Source organism: Aythya marila (assembly GCF_965140915.1).
Source record: "Aythya marila genome assembly, chromosome: Z".
Lineage (NCBI taxonomy): Eukaryota > Metazoa > Chordata > Aves > Anseriformes > Anatidae > Aythya > Aythya marila.
In genome coordinates, this window is record NC_139080.1 from 30,642,785 (window position 1) to 30,662,073 (window position 19,289).

A 19,289-nucleotide genomic window follows, 5' to 3' on the forward strand; every position below is an offset into this window, starting at 1 on the left:
TATGAATTAACATATGCATTAACTAGCAAGTGATTCACACACTTAGCCCTTTCTATAATCTTTATGGCAGTGAACATGTGAATTGGTAGTGTACTCACTATAAAGGTAAGTCAGATATTTTAGTCCCAGACTCACAGAATGATTGGAAATGGAAGGGACCTCTGAAGATCACCTAGTCCAGCCCCCCGCCAAGCGGGATCACCTACAGCACACTGCACAGGAGGGCATCCAGGCAGGCCTTGAGTGTCTCCAGAGAAGGAGACTCCACAGACTCCACAACCTCTCTGGGCAACCTGTACCATTGCTCTGTCACCCTCACAGTAAAGAGTATTTTCCTCAAAGTATCAAGTATTTTAATTTTTATACATCAAAGGATAATTTATGTTATTTACAATGTAGTTTAAAGTTACACACCAATAATGAAATGCTCTTAAAATCTGTGCTTTTTATTGTGTTAGTTTTCAGCCATTAAGTATATTACTTCTGTCGAGGGTTATTTCCATTCCCTGCTGCTTAATTCAGTAGAAGTGTTTTGTCCCTTTACCTTTTTATGACAGGCTGAATACCAAAGTGAGATTAGTATAGATTTATGCTCAGGGAAGCAAGGAAAAAAAAAATGTGGTGGTCTCTCATTACTCCTTTAGTGCACTACTACTAAATGCAGCCTTATGTTTAGGCTGCAGATCAAGTTCTCCAGAGCAAGTGTACAAAAGGCAACGTTGGAGCATCCAGTCCAAGGAAACACTCCTTCCTAAATTGTGCTGGGATAAAAGTGTTTAAATCCTATTATTCTACTTCAAAAGCACTGGTGTTTCCATGATATTTAATGCTGGAACCTTATTGAGCTCTTGGCTCCAATCCATTAGGCCCAATGTCTCAGAGTCATGTAATTGCACATTTGGAGGGCAGTTTACAAAGGTGGGGAAGTAGCAGCAGGCTCTTAAGTAGCTGCTACAACTCAGTGGATGCTAGTGCTCTCTAAGCTGCCTCTCATCATATGAGGATGCCCTGAGATGATTCTGGCAGATACACCATCCATACACCATCCATAAGCACAGAACCAGAACGTTTGGAACAGATATTGCAAGTTCTCACTTAAGCTGCTGTTATTTAAAAATCTATATTTGACTCACCATAATCCTGAAGTCGCTTAGCAAGATCCACAGCTTCAATGTTTGCTGTTTTTTTGAAAGGTCTTGTATCCAAAATGAATTCATGGGCTACATAACCTGTAAACACAAAAGCATACACCATGTTTACTTGCTTGGAGAATAACCAAGCATACCTACCAAGCAGTATATTTTTAGTGGTTTTGTGGAGAATATGAAAGAGACAAATTATAAAATATCCATTTTGGCAAAAACTCAAATCAGAGAAATTAGCAGGTAAGGACTACACAACCTGGTATTTGAACACTGGCCCCGTAAGTCCCATACAATCTTAAGAAGCCTATTTTGCAAGATCTAGGGAAAGGTAGCCAAAAGTAGCTCCTATAATTTGTAAGTACTCTGAAAAATAAGCGGATTTGTCGGTGGTCCAACACCATTTGGGTCATAGGATTTCTCAAATTAGCTGTGTACAAGATAAGTTTCACATTATGTAAGAGAAAAGCCCATATTATTGTTATAGAGAGACTAAATGCTGAAATCCATGACCCTGAAGAACATTGTTCCCTGTGGGACAGGAGAATTGTAGCAGGAAACCAGGATCTAGTTGGAGGTACTTCACATTGGCAAGAGGTTCTCACCTTCCTCACAAAGGAGAACGAGGAATAGAAATGAGGAAAGAATTTATTATTTTTTTTTCCTTAGAAGATGTGTGCAATGGAAAACATACATCCAAAAATTGCCTTGGGTTCTTGCATTGTTATATGGAACTTGGAGAGATTATGGGAGATTTGGAGGCCTAATATTGTTGCTTCTGCCTATTCTACTGTTTCATTAATTTGCTATTAGACTTCAAGGAGAACAATTTGATGTCAAAGTTTATTCCACCTTCTGTCATCATTTCATCTAATTACAAATAGGCATTTTTATTCTGCTTCCAGTTCTCTCAGTTTCAATGTGGTAGCTCCACAGAAGCTGTGTGGCAGGTTATTTCCCTCCTCGTGAACTGCATCAGGTAAAGTCTGAGATACAGCTGCCACACAGCATTAGATAAGAACCATACTGCAAGCCAACTTTTACATAAAAGATCATGAAAAAAGGCAACTTCAGGGCAGAAATCAAGTGTTTCAATACTTGCCTCTTACTCCTCTGAAAAGGATTTTGTAGTGCTTCTCCAGCCTCTTTGCCATGTAGTTTGCATTTAATATAGCAACCTCAGAAGCATGTTTAAGACCCTTTGCTCCCATTGTCTGAAAGAAGAATAACATGAAGAAGTAGGTCTAAAAACATTCCCAAGCAACCTAAATGTGTTCTTGTACTGGCAAACATGATACACAACAGCACATCAATGCATCTGGCTCGCTTATGGCAGTACACTGCTGTTGTATGTTTCCACACCACACTCACAGAAAAGCACTGGGTGTCACTTCTGAGAAATAGTGGTATACATGGCTTGTTGACTAATAGCATTTGCTGAAAGTAAACAAGCAAACAACACAAACCTCTCCTCAAACTGAGCAGCTCTGAAATGAACAGAAAAAGAGAGCAGAACTCACGAATTTCATCAATGGGTTTCTAACTGCATGCTGCCTGCCACCATCCTTATCCCCAGGGAAAGAGTGCCCAGAGAGCCAACTGAAAGCTGTTTGTGGTGTGTGAACAGCCTGTCCCAGCAGCCCAAACTCTGCTTGCTGCTGTCATGTCACAGATCACACTGTGCATTGACAAAGATCAGAGCCAAACGAACACAGATGCAAGCTTATTTCTCTGTTAAGGCACTGCAAGAGGAAAGTACTGGAAATGAGCTGTGTTTGGCTTTCTTAATACTGCATTTTGAACTTATGCCAAACCAGCCTTCATGGTAGTCTCTTTAGATGGGACAGTTGGAAAAATAGTAATCACCAGTTTTTAAGCATGAGAAATTTAATATCAGAGACAGTGGAGGGGCAAGCCTGATTTCAGCTTTCTTGTATGCTCAGAGTCTATTTGTCTCAGGAATTATTACCAAGAGAAAGAATTATTAAGCAGGTTGCATGGATATAACACTATTGCCAATCCTTGTCACATTAGTAATTGCAACAGATGGCAATAGGCAGTTCTACTGGAAACAAGGATATTCCAAGGATTTAAATAACCTGTGACCATGCAGTCTGTGCAAACAGCTTATAAGAATTGTTCTTAAACCTGTGTATATGATTCTAGTGATGGTGGTCCTCAGGCTTGCTGAAACACAAACAGACGTTCAGGTGATACTCCTTAAAACAAGTCTACACACCTTGATATACACCCAGGAAATAGGCAATATAGCACTGGAACCCCAAGGTGCAGCGCTGACAGTACCCAAAGGACATGCATCCTTATCAGTCTGAATCTTGATGACAGGATGGGTAGGCAAGTAGGGAGCCAGATGTTTCTTCCTAAAACAAACACACTGATGTTAGAACTTAACTGTGTGTTACCACTCCTGCACGTTTTCAGTAGTAGCTTCTCTTCACCTTCCTCCTAAACAGAGTCCACCAGACTTCAGTCTACCACTTCGTCAACAGAAAGTATAGCAGTATAACTGGTAACAACAGTTTGCAAAATGAGTGTGATCTTCTACCTCAGGATACTCATGCGCCTGTCCAAAACAAGATGATTTGTTGAAGGACTAAGAATAAATATATATATATATATATATTTAAGAACAAAATTAGTTTAGGATAGATGAATGTTCTTCATCCACCAATTCATTGTTCTGGACTATACACAATGCCAGCCCTCAGAGCCCACAAACCATCTCTGTATTTACTCAAAAGATAGATTGCTGAGCAAGGTCTAGCATACATACTAAAGGGCCAACATGAAAGTCGGGACTTGGGAATACACGTGAACTTCACCATTCAAGAGATCAGCACAGGATTACCTGGAGAAGGACTGAAGGACTGAAGTATACAAACAGCAGTCAATACACCTCTCACATTAACAGCTCTGTATTTAAGTAAACTACCAACCAAAATTCACTAAGGGATTTTGTTTGTTTGTTGATTTATTTTAAAGAAAAAGCTAAGGAAGAGATACTCACACTCCAATTGGTCCCATTCCAGGTCCTCCTCCTCCATGGGGAATGCAAAAGGTTTTGTGAAGGTTTAAGTGAGAGACATCAGAGCCATAATCTCCAGGACGACACAGACCCACCTGTGAAGGGAAAACTGTCTCAAAATACTCTTTACATGCAAACTGATCCCCTGACATTGTAAGACCTATTACTGCATTCAAAAAATTACGATGTAGAAGATGTTACATTTTTTTTTTTTAATTTTCCTTTAACATGATGCATCACAAACAATTATTGGTACTAATACTGTTGTTTTCTTTTTTTCTACATGAGGATTTCTTATTCATATCTGAAGAATGCCTACCACAAAGGCAGTCTATGCAACTTCCGTTGAACAACTCACACAACTTCCAACAAACTTCAGGGCAAACTCAGATAAAAGAGCTCTATCACCACCTAGCTTTCACTACAGGTCTTAGAATCCACACCTCCCCCCTAAACCCTGTGTTATCTTGTAACAAAGTTAGGGTCTGAACTGAGTACTGCTGCCTTTTTTTTTTTTTTTCTCTCTAGGGAATGTACATGCCTGACTGTAACACATCTGCAGAGATCACATACTTGGGCGTTCATGTTCGCTCCATCCAGGTAAACCTGGCCTCCATTTTTGTGAATCAGCTCACATACATCCCCAATCTCCTCCTCAAACACACCATTGGTGGAAGGGTACGTGATCATGATGGCTGCCAGGTTCTCTTTGTGTTTGTCCACCTGGAGGCACAGAGGGAGACAAAGTAAAAGGTCATTTCAGTGAGGCTCATAAGGCTTCTTCAAGACAAGACCTTTAAAAAAGCATGTAACTAATGTCATCAGGTGCTTTCTGGGTGAGATGCACATCTGTTAGCAGGCAGCCTAAGTCATTTATAAACAGCAAAAGATACTAGCCTCTTTTCTTCAGCAATACCAATCCAGAAACAGTATTTTCTTAACAGATCAGAATCTTAAACTGTGGAATAAGGCATGATATGAAAAGACAAAATAGCCACTCCTCAGAGACCTTAAAACAGGCCAGGTGAAACGCTTACCCTTCAAGGTAATGTGATTCAAAGACCATCCCCCTACTTTCAGCAATGCAGTTTCACTACTACCATAAAAGCCTGCTCAAATATGTATTTTCAGAAGTGTGTCCTGCTAATCCACTGGATTCCCAGGATTCACTTGCAGCCAATCAACTCGAAAAAGTGAAAAAAGTTGCCTAGCAACACCTTCCCTAGCAGAGGTGTCCTTGAATTTTACCAAATGAAGGCTAAAGTGCAGCTTCAAATGCTTCAGTCTCATGAGCATGCTCCATTCATTTCAAATACTACATGTAGATGAAAATGTTCAGCTGTAAAAGAGCCTACTGTGTGGAAAAACTCAGTCAGCCACTCCTGCACAAAAGATCCTCAAATTACAGGAAAGCTCACAAGTGTCTCATCTTGTGTTTGAGTGAGAAAAAAAGAAAAAAAGAAAAAAAGAAAAGAATTTCTCATTCTTTTTAAGCATGTATTCCCTGTTTTTGCCCTATTTTATTTCAAAAGAAAATCTGATTCAGCTGCCAAAACTATTACCTGTTAAGGAGAGGGACTGTTCCTGTCCTGAACACTAAAGCTGATTAAATACTCACCATTGCTTTTAAATGGGAGATATCAATGCTCCCATTTTTATCTACTTCAATTGGTTGAATCTTCATCCCTGCCATCTGTGCACTTGCTGGATTTGTACCATGAGCAGATCTAGGAATAAGGCAAACCTTGGAAGGAAAAAGAAACAGGGTCTAAAGTATAGATAGTTATAAAAATCTCTAAAAGTATTTTAAAAGTATTATGGTCTATACCCAGCTCCAAGTCATTATCAAAGTTTTTAAAAGGTACACTAAGGACATGTTCACCAGCAAATTGCCACTTGCACTGAAGGATGAAACAGTTTTCTTTGAAGAAAATCCATACAGGTAGCAAAGTCAAAACACCCATTAGGAAAAAAGTTTCATTTGCCATATAAATCACATTTAGGAATGTATTTCCATAACATTATTCCAGAAACATTTAATATTATTTCCTTCCCTCTCACTTATATTTTTAAGACTAATTACGTTTTTATTTTTAGTTGTTTGTTTTACAATAATCAAGTAATCAGCATCCAGTTTCAAATATAGTGAGCTGAACGGAAAAACTAATTCCAACTTTCCACTATATCTCAACTGACTTCCAAAGTGTTTTCTTCTCTATTGTATTGAAAAGAAAAATTTAGACTGAAATATTCCAGTTATAGATAAGAAGTTTCACACAGCTACTTACATCCTCTATAGAGCTCAGTTAAAAAAGTGAGAGATGAAAGTGCTTTTCCTTAAATAAATTTTGGTTCTTATCAGTGACAACTAGGAAAATGGAGTTCAGAATGTTTCTAGACATTTACTAGGAACTCCACCTATTGACTAAAGTCAATAAATATACCTTCAAGGATTAATTTAACAAAGTTTATTAAGTTACTCAAATTTAGCTGCATTAAATTGCTGGCAGTAAGGTTTTTTGGTTGATTGGTTGGTTATTGTTTGATTGATATTATGAAGAACTACATTATAACCTCTACCTCATGCTCCATGGAGACATTAAAACAAATGCCAATTACTTTAAAAGCTATTTCAATTAAGAAACCACTTGGTCTCAGCAGATGGATATTTTCTCTTCTTGCAGTGAAACATCAGTGTTTTACTGTGCAGCTGTGCCAAAAGGAAAGTACAAAGATCCCAGCTCCAGGGGTTGGATGCACTGTGGTACATCTGTGGTAATTTCAATGGTGCAGAAGAAACGTTAAATGAGTTTAGATTGCTACCCAGTCTTACTGGATTGAATCTGCAGCTGCTGGGTACAGAAGTTATTGAGTAGACAGCAAAGCAAACAGATGTGAGCTGTCATTTAATGCAAGTATTATTTTTCCAGGAGAGGGCACCAAAGCCAAATGAGGCTGACTAAAAGAGGTTTGATCAGCTGCTTTATTTTCATAAGCTGCAAACAAACAAACAAAAAACAGCTAATCTGTTAGCACACATCCCACCTGTTTTGGAGGGGAAACCACTGAGAACACCTCTAACTTTCTATAATCTGGCCAAAATGTGGAAAAAAATGTGTGTGAAATGAAGCTGATCTGAACAGGCACAGGCACTAATTGACAGAAAGTGGCAAAGCTGCAGTGTTACGTATTAAACATCAGAGTAGTTCAAATCAGTACAACAGTAATGTCTGATAACAGTGACTCTAACCTTAAGTGCTTCAGACCTTCTGTTGACTCTGTATGTATCTGGAGCAAAGATTAGGCTGCCTACCAGCATCAAGCCCTGTCATACAATCTTCCTCTTTTGACTACCACTTTAACTTTCTAAATGTCTACACAACTCTTTATTTGCATTGAGTACTTAACAGCCCTCCCGATGTAGAATAGAGATAAAAGAATCATTGGTTACTTGTACTTCTTACATCAAAGATGAAAAACTTGACTTTAAAATAGTTTAACAAAAGCATTGCTACATGGCAGGTTGAATAAGTGTTGTACATAACAGCAGTGCCAGAATTATGTCTCTTCTGTGCCGTTAATCTTGGTATTTCTGAGCGTAGAAGGACCACAGACACACAGAGAAGCCCAAGGATCATGCATGGAGTAAGAGAAGCAGCAAAGCATACATAGGTAATCAGAAGATAACTAAGAAATACACTTTCAATCTAACTCACTTCCTGCTGCGTTAAAGTACTCATAAAACAAAGCCTATAAAGTGCAAGAATGGCTGATTTCCAGAAAGCTTGTGGTGATCTGGATCCAGCAAAGTAACAAAGAATGAGCTAGCACACACTATGCTATTTTAAGCAGTTTTCTCACACAGAGGTGACAGTCTACAGGAGGTTAGGACAACTATCCGTCCATTTTGAGAAGGAAAATTAGTTCTAAAACTGAGTGTAAAATTAATTTCAAAAAATAAGGATATCATTGCATTAAAGACTTTTTCCACAGAACCATAGAATGGTTGAGGTTGGAAGGTACCTCTGGAGATCATCTAGTCCAACCCCAACCACTGAAATTCAATTCTATGAGTATGTGAAAGAGAAATATCTAACTAATCTCAGATTCCCAAGTCTTTGATGTGGTCCCAAAGCCAAAGTTCTTAAACTAATTTCCTACAGGGTAAGTGGAAAGGTCCACATGGGTAAATACTTTGATAAAATAATGGAATGAAAGAAAAAGGTAAATGGTCAGTTTTTACTGTGGAGAAGGATCATAGGAAATAGGACACTAAATACCTGTGCTACTTCTGTGGCATTCAAATTGCTCATAACTGGTTTGGAACAGAGATAAAGTGTCAAATATCCTGTTAATAAAAAATTACCCAGGACACTAAAAAACATGATTGCATAGTTGAGAATAGAAGCCACAGTACTGAGTAATGGCATGAAAACAAACTTCTGGACACAGACAAGAAAACAAACCTTATCACTACAAAACCAGGACTGTAGTTTTGAAACTCATACCTAAAACCTATGATTACCATAGCCTTTCCTCCAGGCATCACAGGTTGTTCAGAAAGCACCTAAAAAACAATACTAAATGCTATTACTTTCGAATTCTTCAGATAGAACTGTCTTCCATTAAATGTTAAAAAAGAATAATTTTTAAAGAAAATTCTTTATGAAACTACTAAAGGGTGAGTAAGTCCTGATGGATCACTCCTTGCCTCTCCAATAGATGAATGAAACTTTTGGATGTTAGTCAGGGAGTCCTGGTTGGTGCAATACTGTCATTTGCCCACTGTCACTGTACCCATCAACACCAGATGTCCTTCGACCCGCAACAGAGGCCAGGCAAGGTACACAATTGTCCACTTCAATTTTCTGTGTCCATGAGTGGTTCCCCAAAAACCCACTGGTACCTCCTTGGGCCCATAAAGTACCCTCCCATGAGGTAGCCTACTCCAGAGATCCACACAGCCTGTAGGGCTGCCCCAATAGGATACTTCTGATGCTTTTTCCCTGTTATGTTCACCTTAGCCTCCAATATAGACAAATTTTGAAGTATCTCTATCATTCCACAAATCCAGATGGATCCTCTCACCTCTCATCTTGTCAGTATGTTAGCATACTATGCCCTAGTGACCAACAAAACTTTATACCCCTCCAGATGCAGCATGCCAGGCCATTGAACAGAATTACAGTCCAGCAAAGCTTCTTGTCCCTTTCCTTCACCTGGCCAGAGGCAGGGGCCCTCTGCTGCTGGCTGGAGCTTCATTCTCTGACTCCTTTGGTGTCAGATCAGAAGTCACTCCACCAAACTCTGGAGAAGATAAATTTTTCAGCCCTTACTATGAGTCTGAGGGATTGCCTCAGCTGTCTTCTGCTGTCTTGGCAGGAACTGGTGCAGTAAGTTTCTTGGATGACCTCTTTTAAGCAGCTGTCTTTCCCTGCAGTTCAGACACATGGGCTCCTAGCTACAAGATGGGCACACTGTCCTTCTTCTACCTGTCCTCTTGTGTCACACAGGAAGAACCAGATGGTGCCATGCAGCAGGCCATGCTCCATCTCCATCTAGCAGGTGGAAGCTGACTCCCTGGAGCACCCTGACAACCCAGATGCTGCCTGTGGTGATGAGAAGGACAGGAATTCTTCCTGAAACACTAGAGTCAGGACAGTCTCTTCACTTTTGGTGTTTCCAGGTGTGGATAGTCCATCATTACCAAGGTGCTGGTGTACAACACCAGTGCATTTTGCACAGGTCTCCTCCACACTGCCCTTGTATACTGGAAGCCATACAGATCTTCACAGAACTGAATGATGTCCAGGTCACTATACATCACCTCCACCACTGCTAATTCTCTTAGATTCCGAACAGCTCCCTCAGCAGTGGTCCACTTGCCTCAGTAAGTGACAATATTAACCTGAAGGAACTCATTGCCTTCACAATCAACAGGAACTGCCTCTGGAAGCTGTGCATTATCACTTCTCTTAAGATTTCTTTGTAGATTCCCCAACCCCTGGCAAGATATCCCAACTGCTGGGCTTCTCTCCCCTCAGTTCCTGACTGTCACCCCCAGCAACCAGGGCAGCAATATGCTCACTTGACTGGCAGACATTATTTTTCTGCAAATCTCAAAGATTGCTCAACATTAGGAACTGTATGGTTTCCATCTGCTGACTTCTATCACTTCTTCCTCCCCTTCCCTTGCCAAAAGGCTGGCTTCCTGATCAGACCCTTCCTCTTCTTCTTCCCTTATTAATTGATGGTACAGACCTGTTGACCTCCACTTCCAGTGTTTCTTTTTGACTACTGGTGTGATTACTGTAACTGGGGTTTGGGTGCCTGTCTGAATCTTAGTGCCCTCAGATGTAGCGGCCTGCGCTCCCCTGCTGCTCTTAGTGAGGGGCTTGGTGTTAGTGAGGGGCTTGATAGGCACAGACCAAGCCCCAGAACTGTGCTAGGAGCTGCTGGAAATGGGACAGTGTGCCTGTTCAGGTGTAAAAACCCAAGTTATCAGAGGCAATAGCAGCACCAAGCACCTGGCCAAATCCCCACACACACAATACCACCCAGGGTTCAGCCTTATTGGGGCACATTTCTCTGTCACCTCAACAAGTTGTTCACTCTTACACCCGCACCAGACAAGGTTCCACATGCACAATAACAAGTCAACAATGCTAAATAATGGGATCAAACACCTGACATAAGGATGTACAAAAAAATTCAGGAGCCCATGCAAGAAAAATGGACAGGTCAGCCCCAGAGGCAAAAAGGGAGGTGTAATCCCTCATCCTCTCCACAAGATAGCTCACTCAGCACAGGAACAGCATCATTCCAGGGACATATGCCAGCCCAAGCACATGGCCATTGCTTTTATCAAAATGTTCCCAGGTACAGCAAAACAAAAGTGATAAGCAGCACAGCAAACTGCAAGGTCTGAAAACAGCCATTAAAAAGCCCTGGACTCTAACATACAGTAAAGCAAGCAAGCTCTGAGACCTTAGGAGCCTTCCAATAAACAAACTGGCATGCTCAGATCAAAACAATAATTACCTTAGCTCCACGTTGGGCACCAAAAAGTTCTGTGGTGTGTTGACCTGGCCAATAGCCAAACACCCACACAGCTGCTCACTCACTCCCCTCTCCCGTGGGACAAGGAAAACAGAGGTAAGGTGAGAAGATGCATGGACTGAGATAAAGATAATTTAATAGGGAAAAGAAAAGCTGTGTGCACAGGCAAACCAAAAGGCAGAATTCACTCTTTACTTCCCATCAGCAGGCAGATCTTTAGCCAATTCCCAAAAAGCAGGGCCTCAGTATCTTTTCTCAGTTGCTTGGGATGAGAAATGCCATAACCACGAACTTGACCCTACATCTTCCTTTGCCTGAGCTTTTATTAGTGGGTACATAATATGGTATGGAATATCCCCTTGTCAGTTGGGGTCAGCTCTCCTGGCTCTGTACCCTCCCAGCTTCTTGTCCACCCCTAGCCTACTCACCTGGGGAAGGGGTGCAGGGCAGAGTGGGACATAGAGGAAGCCTTGACACTCTGTAGGCAGTAGACAAAACACCAGTGTGTTACAGTCAAAACACAGCACCACATGGGCTGCTGTGAAGAAAGTTAATTCCATCCTAACCAGACTCAGTGAAGAGCCAGGCCATTTGATGAAGTCTCTTTTCCTCACTCCCACTGCCTTTACAGTCAAATAAGATTTAAGATGGTACACATGAGGGAAGCAGGGAATACCAAAGGCTTGTCACAGATAAGGATAAGAGAACCTAATTTCTTCTGGCCTGCATGAGTCCTAGCTGCAGAACTAACTCTCCTCTCTACACTTTCCACCCAAAGTTCTTCCCAATACAAGTGTTGACACTTACACTTCGATGACGTTCTCCTTTTGCATTTAAATAAGCTTTGATTGCGGCCAAGCCTGCGTACTCTCCCTGGGCTCCACTGCAAGAGGAACACAAAGACTGTTATGGAAGCACATGGACTAGAATGGACTAACACTCAATTGAAGTTTCAGAATTTCTCTGCCAGTTTTGTCTTGCATATTTTCCTTAGAGGTAAGCTTTTGGAGTCCATGTAAAAAAATAAATGTTCAGAAAAAAATCCTACCTGTTTGGTTGGAAGGAGATTTTGTCGTAACCAGTAATTTCACACAGGTCCTTCTCTAAGTCCTTGAAAAGCTGCTGATACCCTTGAGCTTGATCCAAGGGCACAAAGGGGTGGATGTTGGCAAATTCCTTCCATGAAATAGGCTATGAAAAAGAAAAGAAAACCAGCAAAGCATGAGCTGTAAATTCTGAAGATAACTTTTGTTGTTAAACTCTATGAAGCAAAGAAACTGTTCCAGTGCACGACAACTCTCTCAGTGAAGAACCTCTTCCTGACATAGAGCCTGAACGTCCCCTGTTGCAGCTTTACTCCATTCCCTCAGGCGCTAATACCTAATTTCAAGAAGTATTTTTTTTTTTTTCGAAATGGAGCCTTCAAAGCCAATCTCTTCATTTTGCCACATTCCTTCCATGCTTCTTGAAGCTGTTTTTCACTAGCAGAAGACAAAGCCAATGCCATTAGCGACTAGCCTCCTCAGCTGGAGTTCTAGACCAAAACCACCCTCTACCTCTAATGTCTACAATTACACTGGCTACATGATTTATGCATGTGGGTTTCAAGTAAGACAGTATTATTGCAACTTACTGCAAGTTCAGCTGAACTATTGAGCTTCATTGTACAGGACCCCTAAAATACAAACACATTTGAGAGTTTATTTATCAAAATCATTTATCAAAGTACATAAATACGTAACTATTTTTTTTCTCTTTTTGGTAAATACCTACCAAAGGAATCATGCTGTGAACAAGGGAAATATCTTTGTTTTCTAATCTCTTCATGTACCGTACGATATTTGTTTCGGAGTGGTAGCTGGAGAACACAAAATGCAGTGTTAAGGCAAGCAGACTGGCTCTACCACCTCGTTGATTTGTGCTCTAGCACAGGAAATGCCATAAAATAATTAAAAAAAAAGAATTAAGACTGAGCAGTGGTAAGAGTAGCCTTCCACTTTTAATTGTTAGTATATATTAGGTACTTATTTCAAATCATTACTTTATGCTTGCTAAGAGCAATGTGGATGGAAAACTACCTATTATCATTTGCTCAGAAATGCTATCACCAGATACAGGAAGTAGGGGTTCAAGTAAGCCTGCCAATACTGTCTCCTCAAATAATTGCTTGTACAGTGTACCAGTCTAATGAAAATACACATACCTCATGTGACCAAGAGTACCACTTTGATCATTTAAAAGTTGTATAACAGAACTACTAAACAGATTTCAGAGTAACAAGTGACTGAATACAGATGCAAAACTGTCCTCAACTGACCCTCAGTACAAATTTTGAAAGGAGATACTATTACATTCCATTAAAATATAAAATTTACAGCAATTTCACAAACCTGTTGAAAACCTGATGGGTCAAGAATTTGGAAGTTCTCTTAAATGGGGTGCTTAGGATACCTTTGGTTTCCTCGCCCATACCTTCAGCAATTAGTTCCTTCGACACACAAAAAAAATTAAGTTAAATACTTTCATAGTCAATTTTAATGAGAATTAACTTATACTAGCAGTTTACCACAAGCTTTAGTCAGTTCTTTAGGTAAAAGCACTTTATTAGCACACATATTGTATATATCTAGCATATCAGCAATATCATATTAAAACTGGTATAGAAGTGTCAGTAGTCCTTGTCTTGGAAGTATTGCTGCTAGTTATATACAAATAAAATTCCAGTGATAGTGAAGCAACTGATCATGTAATATAGCCTTGAAAATGCATGTAACAGACCAAACTCAGAGTGTCTAACCTGACCAAAAGGATTAAGTATCATAACCACAGAATGTCATTATTCAATTACTTAAATCATGGTTATTTTATCGTGCTTCTTTCTGTAAGACAGCATTTGAAATTGTCAATAATTAACAAACCCAACCTACAAACACCCACTATCCCAAAGCACAGTTTTACTTTTCACTGAATTTCTGACACATTCAGATCAAGTTCATGCATATAATCTTTTGTCTACTTACAGCTGAAGACTCGCAACCAAAAATCCATAATATGTCATCTAGGTCTTTCTCACTTACAGTTTCATCAAGTGATACTCCAAGCTACGGATGAATGAAACAGTAATTACTCAAAGGTCTCATTTCTAGAGATAAACTGTATTTGTTCTTGTCAAGAAAAAATATTCCAGAAACACCAGTGAAAAAAACACAAGACACCATACACAATTATATGCAAATATCATGCCATTTTATGCAATAGATATATACATTTCATTTACATATAATTTTCTGTCTTTCGTCTTCTAAACTATTCAGGCTGGATGGATCGCAAGCTTTAAGACTGTGATCTTGAGGTCTCTTCCAACCTAGACAATTATGTGATTCTGTGATTCTGTAATATTACTAAGTGTGTTCAATTTAACAAAAATCTCCTATTTTGCAAGATTGCTCTGTCCCCCAATTCCATTTTAAAGAATCACAGAATCACGGAATTGTAAGGGTTAGAAGGGACCTCAAGAGATCATCAGGTCCAACCCCCCTGCCAAAGCAGGTTCCCTAGAGCAGGTTGTCCAGGTAGGCAATACAAGTTACCAGGTAGGCAAAGAACATACCGGAGTTTGTGAAGTACTTAGTGCCTACCAAAATGTGGTTAAGATTTCTATTTTGTCTTTAAATACTGCCAAAGGGCCTGAATTTTGGAGGTCATATTGCATTTCATTGCTAGGTTTTTAAGAGCTATACTCAGTCTTTAGTGGCATACTTAAAGTTAAATAATGAGATAACCTTTTAAAATAAGCCTAAATGATAAGTTTTATTATAAAAAAAAAAAAAAACTTATTTATTTATAATATCTTTTTAAGTGGTATATCTGAGCAAATTACAATAAATATTTAAAAAATCTGTTCTGTTTAGCACATTATGAATAGAAACAATGAGAAAAGTCATGATATTGTATTTAGGAAAGGTTTTGGAATTGCTTACTCTGCCATCACTATAAATGCGAAAATTTATCTTTCTAAGAGCTGCCCTGTCCAAAACTTCTTTGACTGAGCATCCACACGTGACTGTCAAGGTATCAAAGAACAGATCATGGTGCAGTTTATGACCAGCTCTCCTGAGACCTATAAAAAACAGTAAGTTAATTCTATTAGATGCTGTACTGTTTGCTTACAAAGTATTTGCATAGCAACACTACATCTGTCTCACAAGTAAATGTTCTTACACAACAAAGTGAGATATTCCCCTTGTGTACAGAGCAGTGAAATCATCAGCTTTTTAGTGAAATATCGCTGACATGAAACACGTCTAGATCAGACTCAGACATAATTAATAACAGACTGAATCTACAGATCTTTCTATGTGTCAGATTTGTAATATGTATTGTGCAGAAGAATTCATATATGAATGAACAAAGACAAATCTCAAAACCAGAAAGAAAAATCTTGTTACACAAATGGATATTAATTATCATGGAGTTTGTCATACAGCTTAGACACTTAGTGGTTTTCACAAGAGGCAAGTGGTCTTCCAGCTGAGCTTGCAAACAAAGCATGGATAATTGTAGCAATCCCTCCCCAGCTCCCAGCATTCCAGTCCTGCATTGCTCCTTCTGAGAGCAATGACGGTCATGCCAGTTAAAAAAAATACCACCAAAAAAAAAGTTTAAGAAAATTTTATTTAAGAAAATGTAAGGATTTAGGAATAGTGTCTGCAATCATTAAATACTCACCTTCAGCCAGGATTAAAGTAGCATTGTGTACCCGTCTTGCAATATCCCTTAATCCATCAGATCCATGGTAGACACCAAACATGGCTGCCATATTAGCCAGAAGAGCCTACAATACAAATACAGGTTAGTATTTTATTAACAAATACTACTTCAAGTTAGTTTAGCAGAAAGTTTCTTTAGCACCCAGGAAAAACACATCTTCAGTTAATGTAATACTTTTATTATACTTTCCAAAAAATAAAAGGTGAGAGAGACAAAATGTATTTATAAACTATAGACACTGATTATGAACTCAATGCCCTTTGAAATTTAACTGTCAGTAATTAACATGAGCTTAAATTCAATTACAGCTACAGAGAAGTTTGAAGAATTACAAGTAAAACTAGGCTTGTAAAAAAAATCATTTAATATTGCTATAAAAATTTATGAATCATCTCATGAATAGTAAATAACCAGTTAATTATAACAATCCCTCCTCACAATAAGACACAACATTAAGAGCATGAACAATGCATTGATAGAAAGAGTAAGTTTATAAACTTGTTCAGATGAAAGATAGTGGAGGCATGTTGAAAATAACTGTTTCAGGCAATTACTGATTTAATCATGGTATTTTACTATAAAGAGAGCTTTTGGACAGTAGTATTTTTGCATCAAATCACATGTTCAAATTGTCATGACATATTTTTGTCTAAATAGTTTTTGAATTTCAAAATGGATTCTTTTTTTTTTTCCTACTTGAGTGGGTAATCTTAGATGATTAGAGACAGATTTTCTAAATAAATTCATTTGGAACACAGTGCTACTCAGTGAAGTTCACCCTATGGGACAGATTGGCTCATTCAGAGCTAGGGTCTTTTTTTAAAGGAAACAGATGTTAATACCCTTTTCTCAAGAATGGTTCAATTTTTTCAACAGATTTGAAACATATACACAAGCAAGCACATTTCAATGTTCTTTCTTTTTCAGTAAAAACTCTCAGAAGTAAAGCTAACTCAAAGTACCATTGTGTTAGTATGACAACCTTATGGTTCCATTCATTCATTTTCAATATTCAAAGCAAAGCATGACATTACCTGTGCTGTGCAGATGTTGCTTGTAGCTTTATCTCTCCTGATATGCTGCTCTCGTGTTTGTAAAGCCAGTCGGTAAACTTCCTTTCCATTTGCATCTCTAAGTCACAAATGAAAATGTTGTTTCTGTTACTTCAAAATGACAGCAAATTAGGAGATCAAGCTCTATGCATGTTAACTTCGACTGTCCTCAGAAAAGTGCCAGAGGGAATAAATCAGAAATCAGGATAGACATCAAACAGAGAGAGAGACTAAGGTCTCTAGAGTTCTGTTTACTTCACGACTGGCAAATCTGTCCAGTCAGGTATAGTGCACAGCAAGTTTTTTAAGCATGCTACACCAAAACTTGGTATTTACCTTAAAGTGCCACAAATTATTCAACTATTTTAACTGAATATACATGTAACCCAGAACTTATTTTGCACACTGATAAGGAACCATCTTTTTAATGATACCCAGTAATAGCATGCAGAGTTTGTACATAAAAATAACCCGCACAACAATGCTGTGTGAGATAACTGATAGCTGTGTGAGATTAATTCTCTCTGCTGTGTAGGTTATTTCTTCACCCTACATGGCAGCAAGCACTTCAGGCAGGTCACAGCATCATCCTACACAAACGCAGTTCTTTAAGTTCTCTTCCTAAAAATTGAAGCCAATCATTTGCACTTCTAGTTTTCAACAAAAAAGGTGTTAGTTACAATGAGATGGTCAGGTGTTACTCATAAAGACTATGCAAGATGGTCCACAGATGTTTCATGGTGGGTCTTCCCTAAAGAGATGAAAGCTGAGGGGAGCCCTTACCTTGTGACACCCACCATCCTGCCTGGCATCATTCTCACTAGGTTTTCCTTGACAGCGAAGAATGCTGCGTGGGGTCCCCCATAGCAGAGTGGCACACCAAATCTCTGGGAGCTACCCAGGACAACATCTACCCCAAACTCTCCAGGAGGCTTCAGAATACAGAGAGCCAGAAGATCAGTAGCACAGCAGGCAAGAGTCTGAGAAAGGAAGTGCACAGAGCAGTCAGTCTCATCCCTGAAGGAACAGTGTTTGCATAGGAGCTGGGTTTGAACAAGGAACACTTTCAAACAATTTCCTATCTCTTGCACAGTGCTGAAGTGTAACGGTAACCTTCACACAGCACCTCATGTAACTAACACTTAGTTTCTAGACCTATGGCTGTTTTATGCTTCAGAGTGAAATCTAATGAGACAACTAACATTTGTTTTACCCCGTTCTGATGAGCTCTTTCAACAAGTTCAGAGAAGTCTTCCACCTTCCCCTCAGTGTCTGGATACTGAAATAATACTCCACTGACATCCTTTCCACTGAAATCCATCTCATGGGGTAATTTGAGCTCAGTAATAACACCTGTATAACTGGAAAACAAAACCATGTACAATAAGATGTATTCAAAACATTCACTGCCTTGAAGTGATATTTAGTATGATGCTATAATGGACTTCGAACATTTTTTTTCTTTAACATGCAAAGAGCTGAAGCTGCTTGGCATCTCTAAACACTGAGACTGTTTCATATCATGGTATATAGTACTGAAGAATAACTGCATTTGATATCATAATCAAATACGCAACAGAGAAGAGCAGAGGATGCCTAACCTACTTGGTATCAACATTTTGCTGCTTTATTTAGCAAGTTTAAATTTGAGAACCAAGTAATATGTTTAGAAGCTGGTTACCACAAACTATAAACTTAAAATGGACTTATCTTTCATTAAAAGAGAAGTTTTACTATCTAAGCTTAGTCATTTCTAAATTAAGTTACATCTAATAAAGGATGATCAGACTGAATTCAAAAACCATATGTATGTATTTGTACAAAAAAGGAAAAATTATACATTTTATTGTTATCATATGTTTAGTCTCCTTTTAAAGATCTTGAATTATTTCACAATAATATTTGAATGGAAAATTAGAAACAATGCCAAATGTTAACAGATTTCTGTTTCCATTTTGCTAACAAAGCACAGTCCTATATTCCAAGCATGTTAAGTATAGGGTGAAGAGGTGTAGGTGAAAAGTGATTCAATGTAAGTGAAAATAAAAGGTAGAAAATGTAGAATAACATTACTTGGCTCTAGTTTGGACCACTGCTATAGTCTGAGGGTGGCATCGGGAATCTACATAAAACTTCCTCCTTTTGTTGTGCCTGTTACAAAGAAAAGGGAAAAAAGAAGAGATACATATTAAGAATGTATTATTTTCCACGGAAGTGAAA

At 38.9% G+C, this 19,289-nt stretch overlaps 1 protein-coding gene across 1 annotated transcript in view; it reads right to left on the bottom strand.

Annotated features, from left to right (window-relative positions):
• GLDC (glycine decarboxylase) overlaps nucleotides 1–19,289 on the bottom strand; it is a gene marked incomplete at its 5' end in the record, with an annotated part of 44,169 nt that overhangs the window by 5,795 nt on the left and 19,085 nt on the right. Inside the window, 18 exons of the mRNA XM_082782823.1 lie at nucleotides 1,134–1,229; nucleotides 2,245–2,356; nucleotides 3,382–3,523; nucleotides 4,171–4,283; nucleotides 4,762–4,911; nucleotides 5,807–5,932; nucleotides 12,055–12,130; nucleotides 12,296–12,438; nucleotides 12,881–12,922; nucleotides 13,021–13,105; nucleotides 13,638–13,735; nucleotides 14,268–14,348; nucleotides 15,228–15,367; nucleotides 15,976–16,081; nucleotides 17,052–17,148; nucleotides 17,853–18,049; nucleotides 18,283–18,430; nucleotides 19,143–19,220. Coding sequence (XP_082638949.1) covers nucleotides 1,134–1,229; nucleotides 2,245–2,356; nucleotides 3,382–3,523; nucleotides 4,171–4,283; nucleotides 4,762–4,911; nucleotides 5,807–5,932; nucleotides 12,055–12,130; nucleotides 12,296–12,438; nucleotides 12,881–12,922; nucleotides 13,021–13,105; nucleotides 13,638–13,735; nucleotides 14,268–14,348; nucleotides 15,228–15,367; nucleotides 15,976–16,081; nucleotides 17,052–17,148; nucleotides 17,853–18,049; nucleotides 18,283–18,430; nucleotides 19,143–19,220 — 2,030 coding nt within the window. The remainder of the gene's footprint in view (nucleotides 1–1,133; nucleotides 1,230–2,244; nucleotides 2,357–3,381; nucleotides 3,524–4,170; nucleotides 4,284–4,761; nucleotides 4,912–5,806; nucleotides 5,933–12,054; nucleotides 12,131–12,295; nucleotides 12,439–12,880; nucleotides 12,923–13,020; nucleotides 13,106–13,637; nucleotides 13,736–14,267; nucleotides 14,349–15,227; nucleotides 15,368–15,975; nucleotides 16,082–17,051; nucleotides 17,149–17,852; nucleotides 18,050–18,282; nucleotides 18,431–19,142; nucleotides 19,221–19,289) is intronic.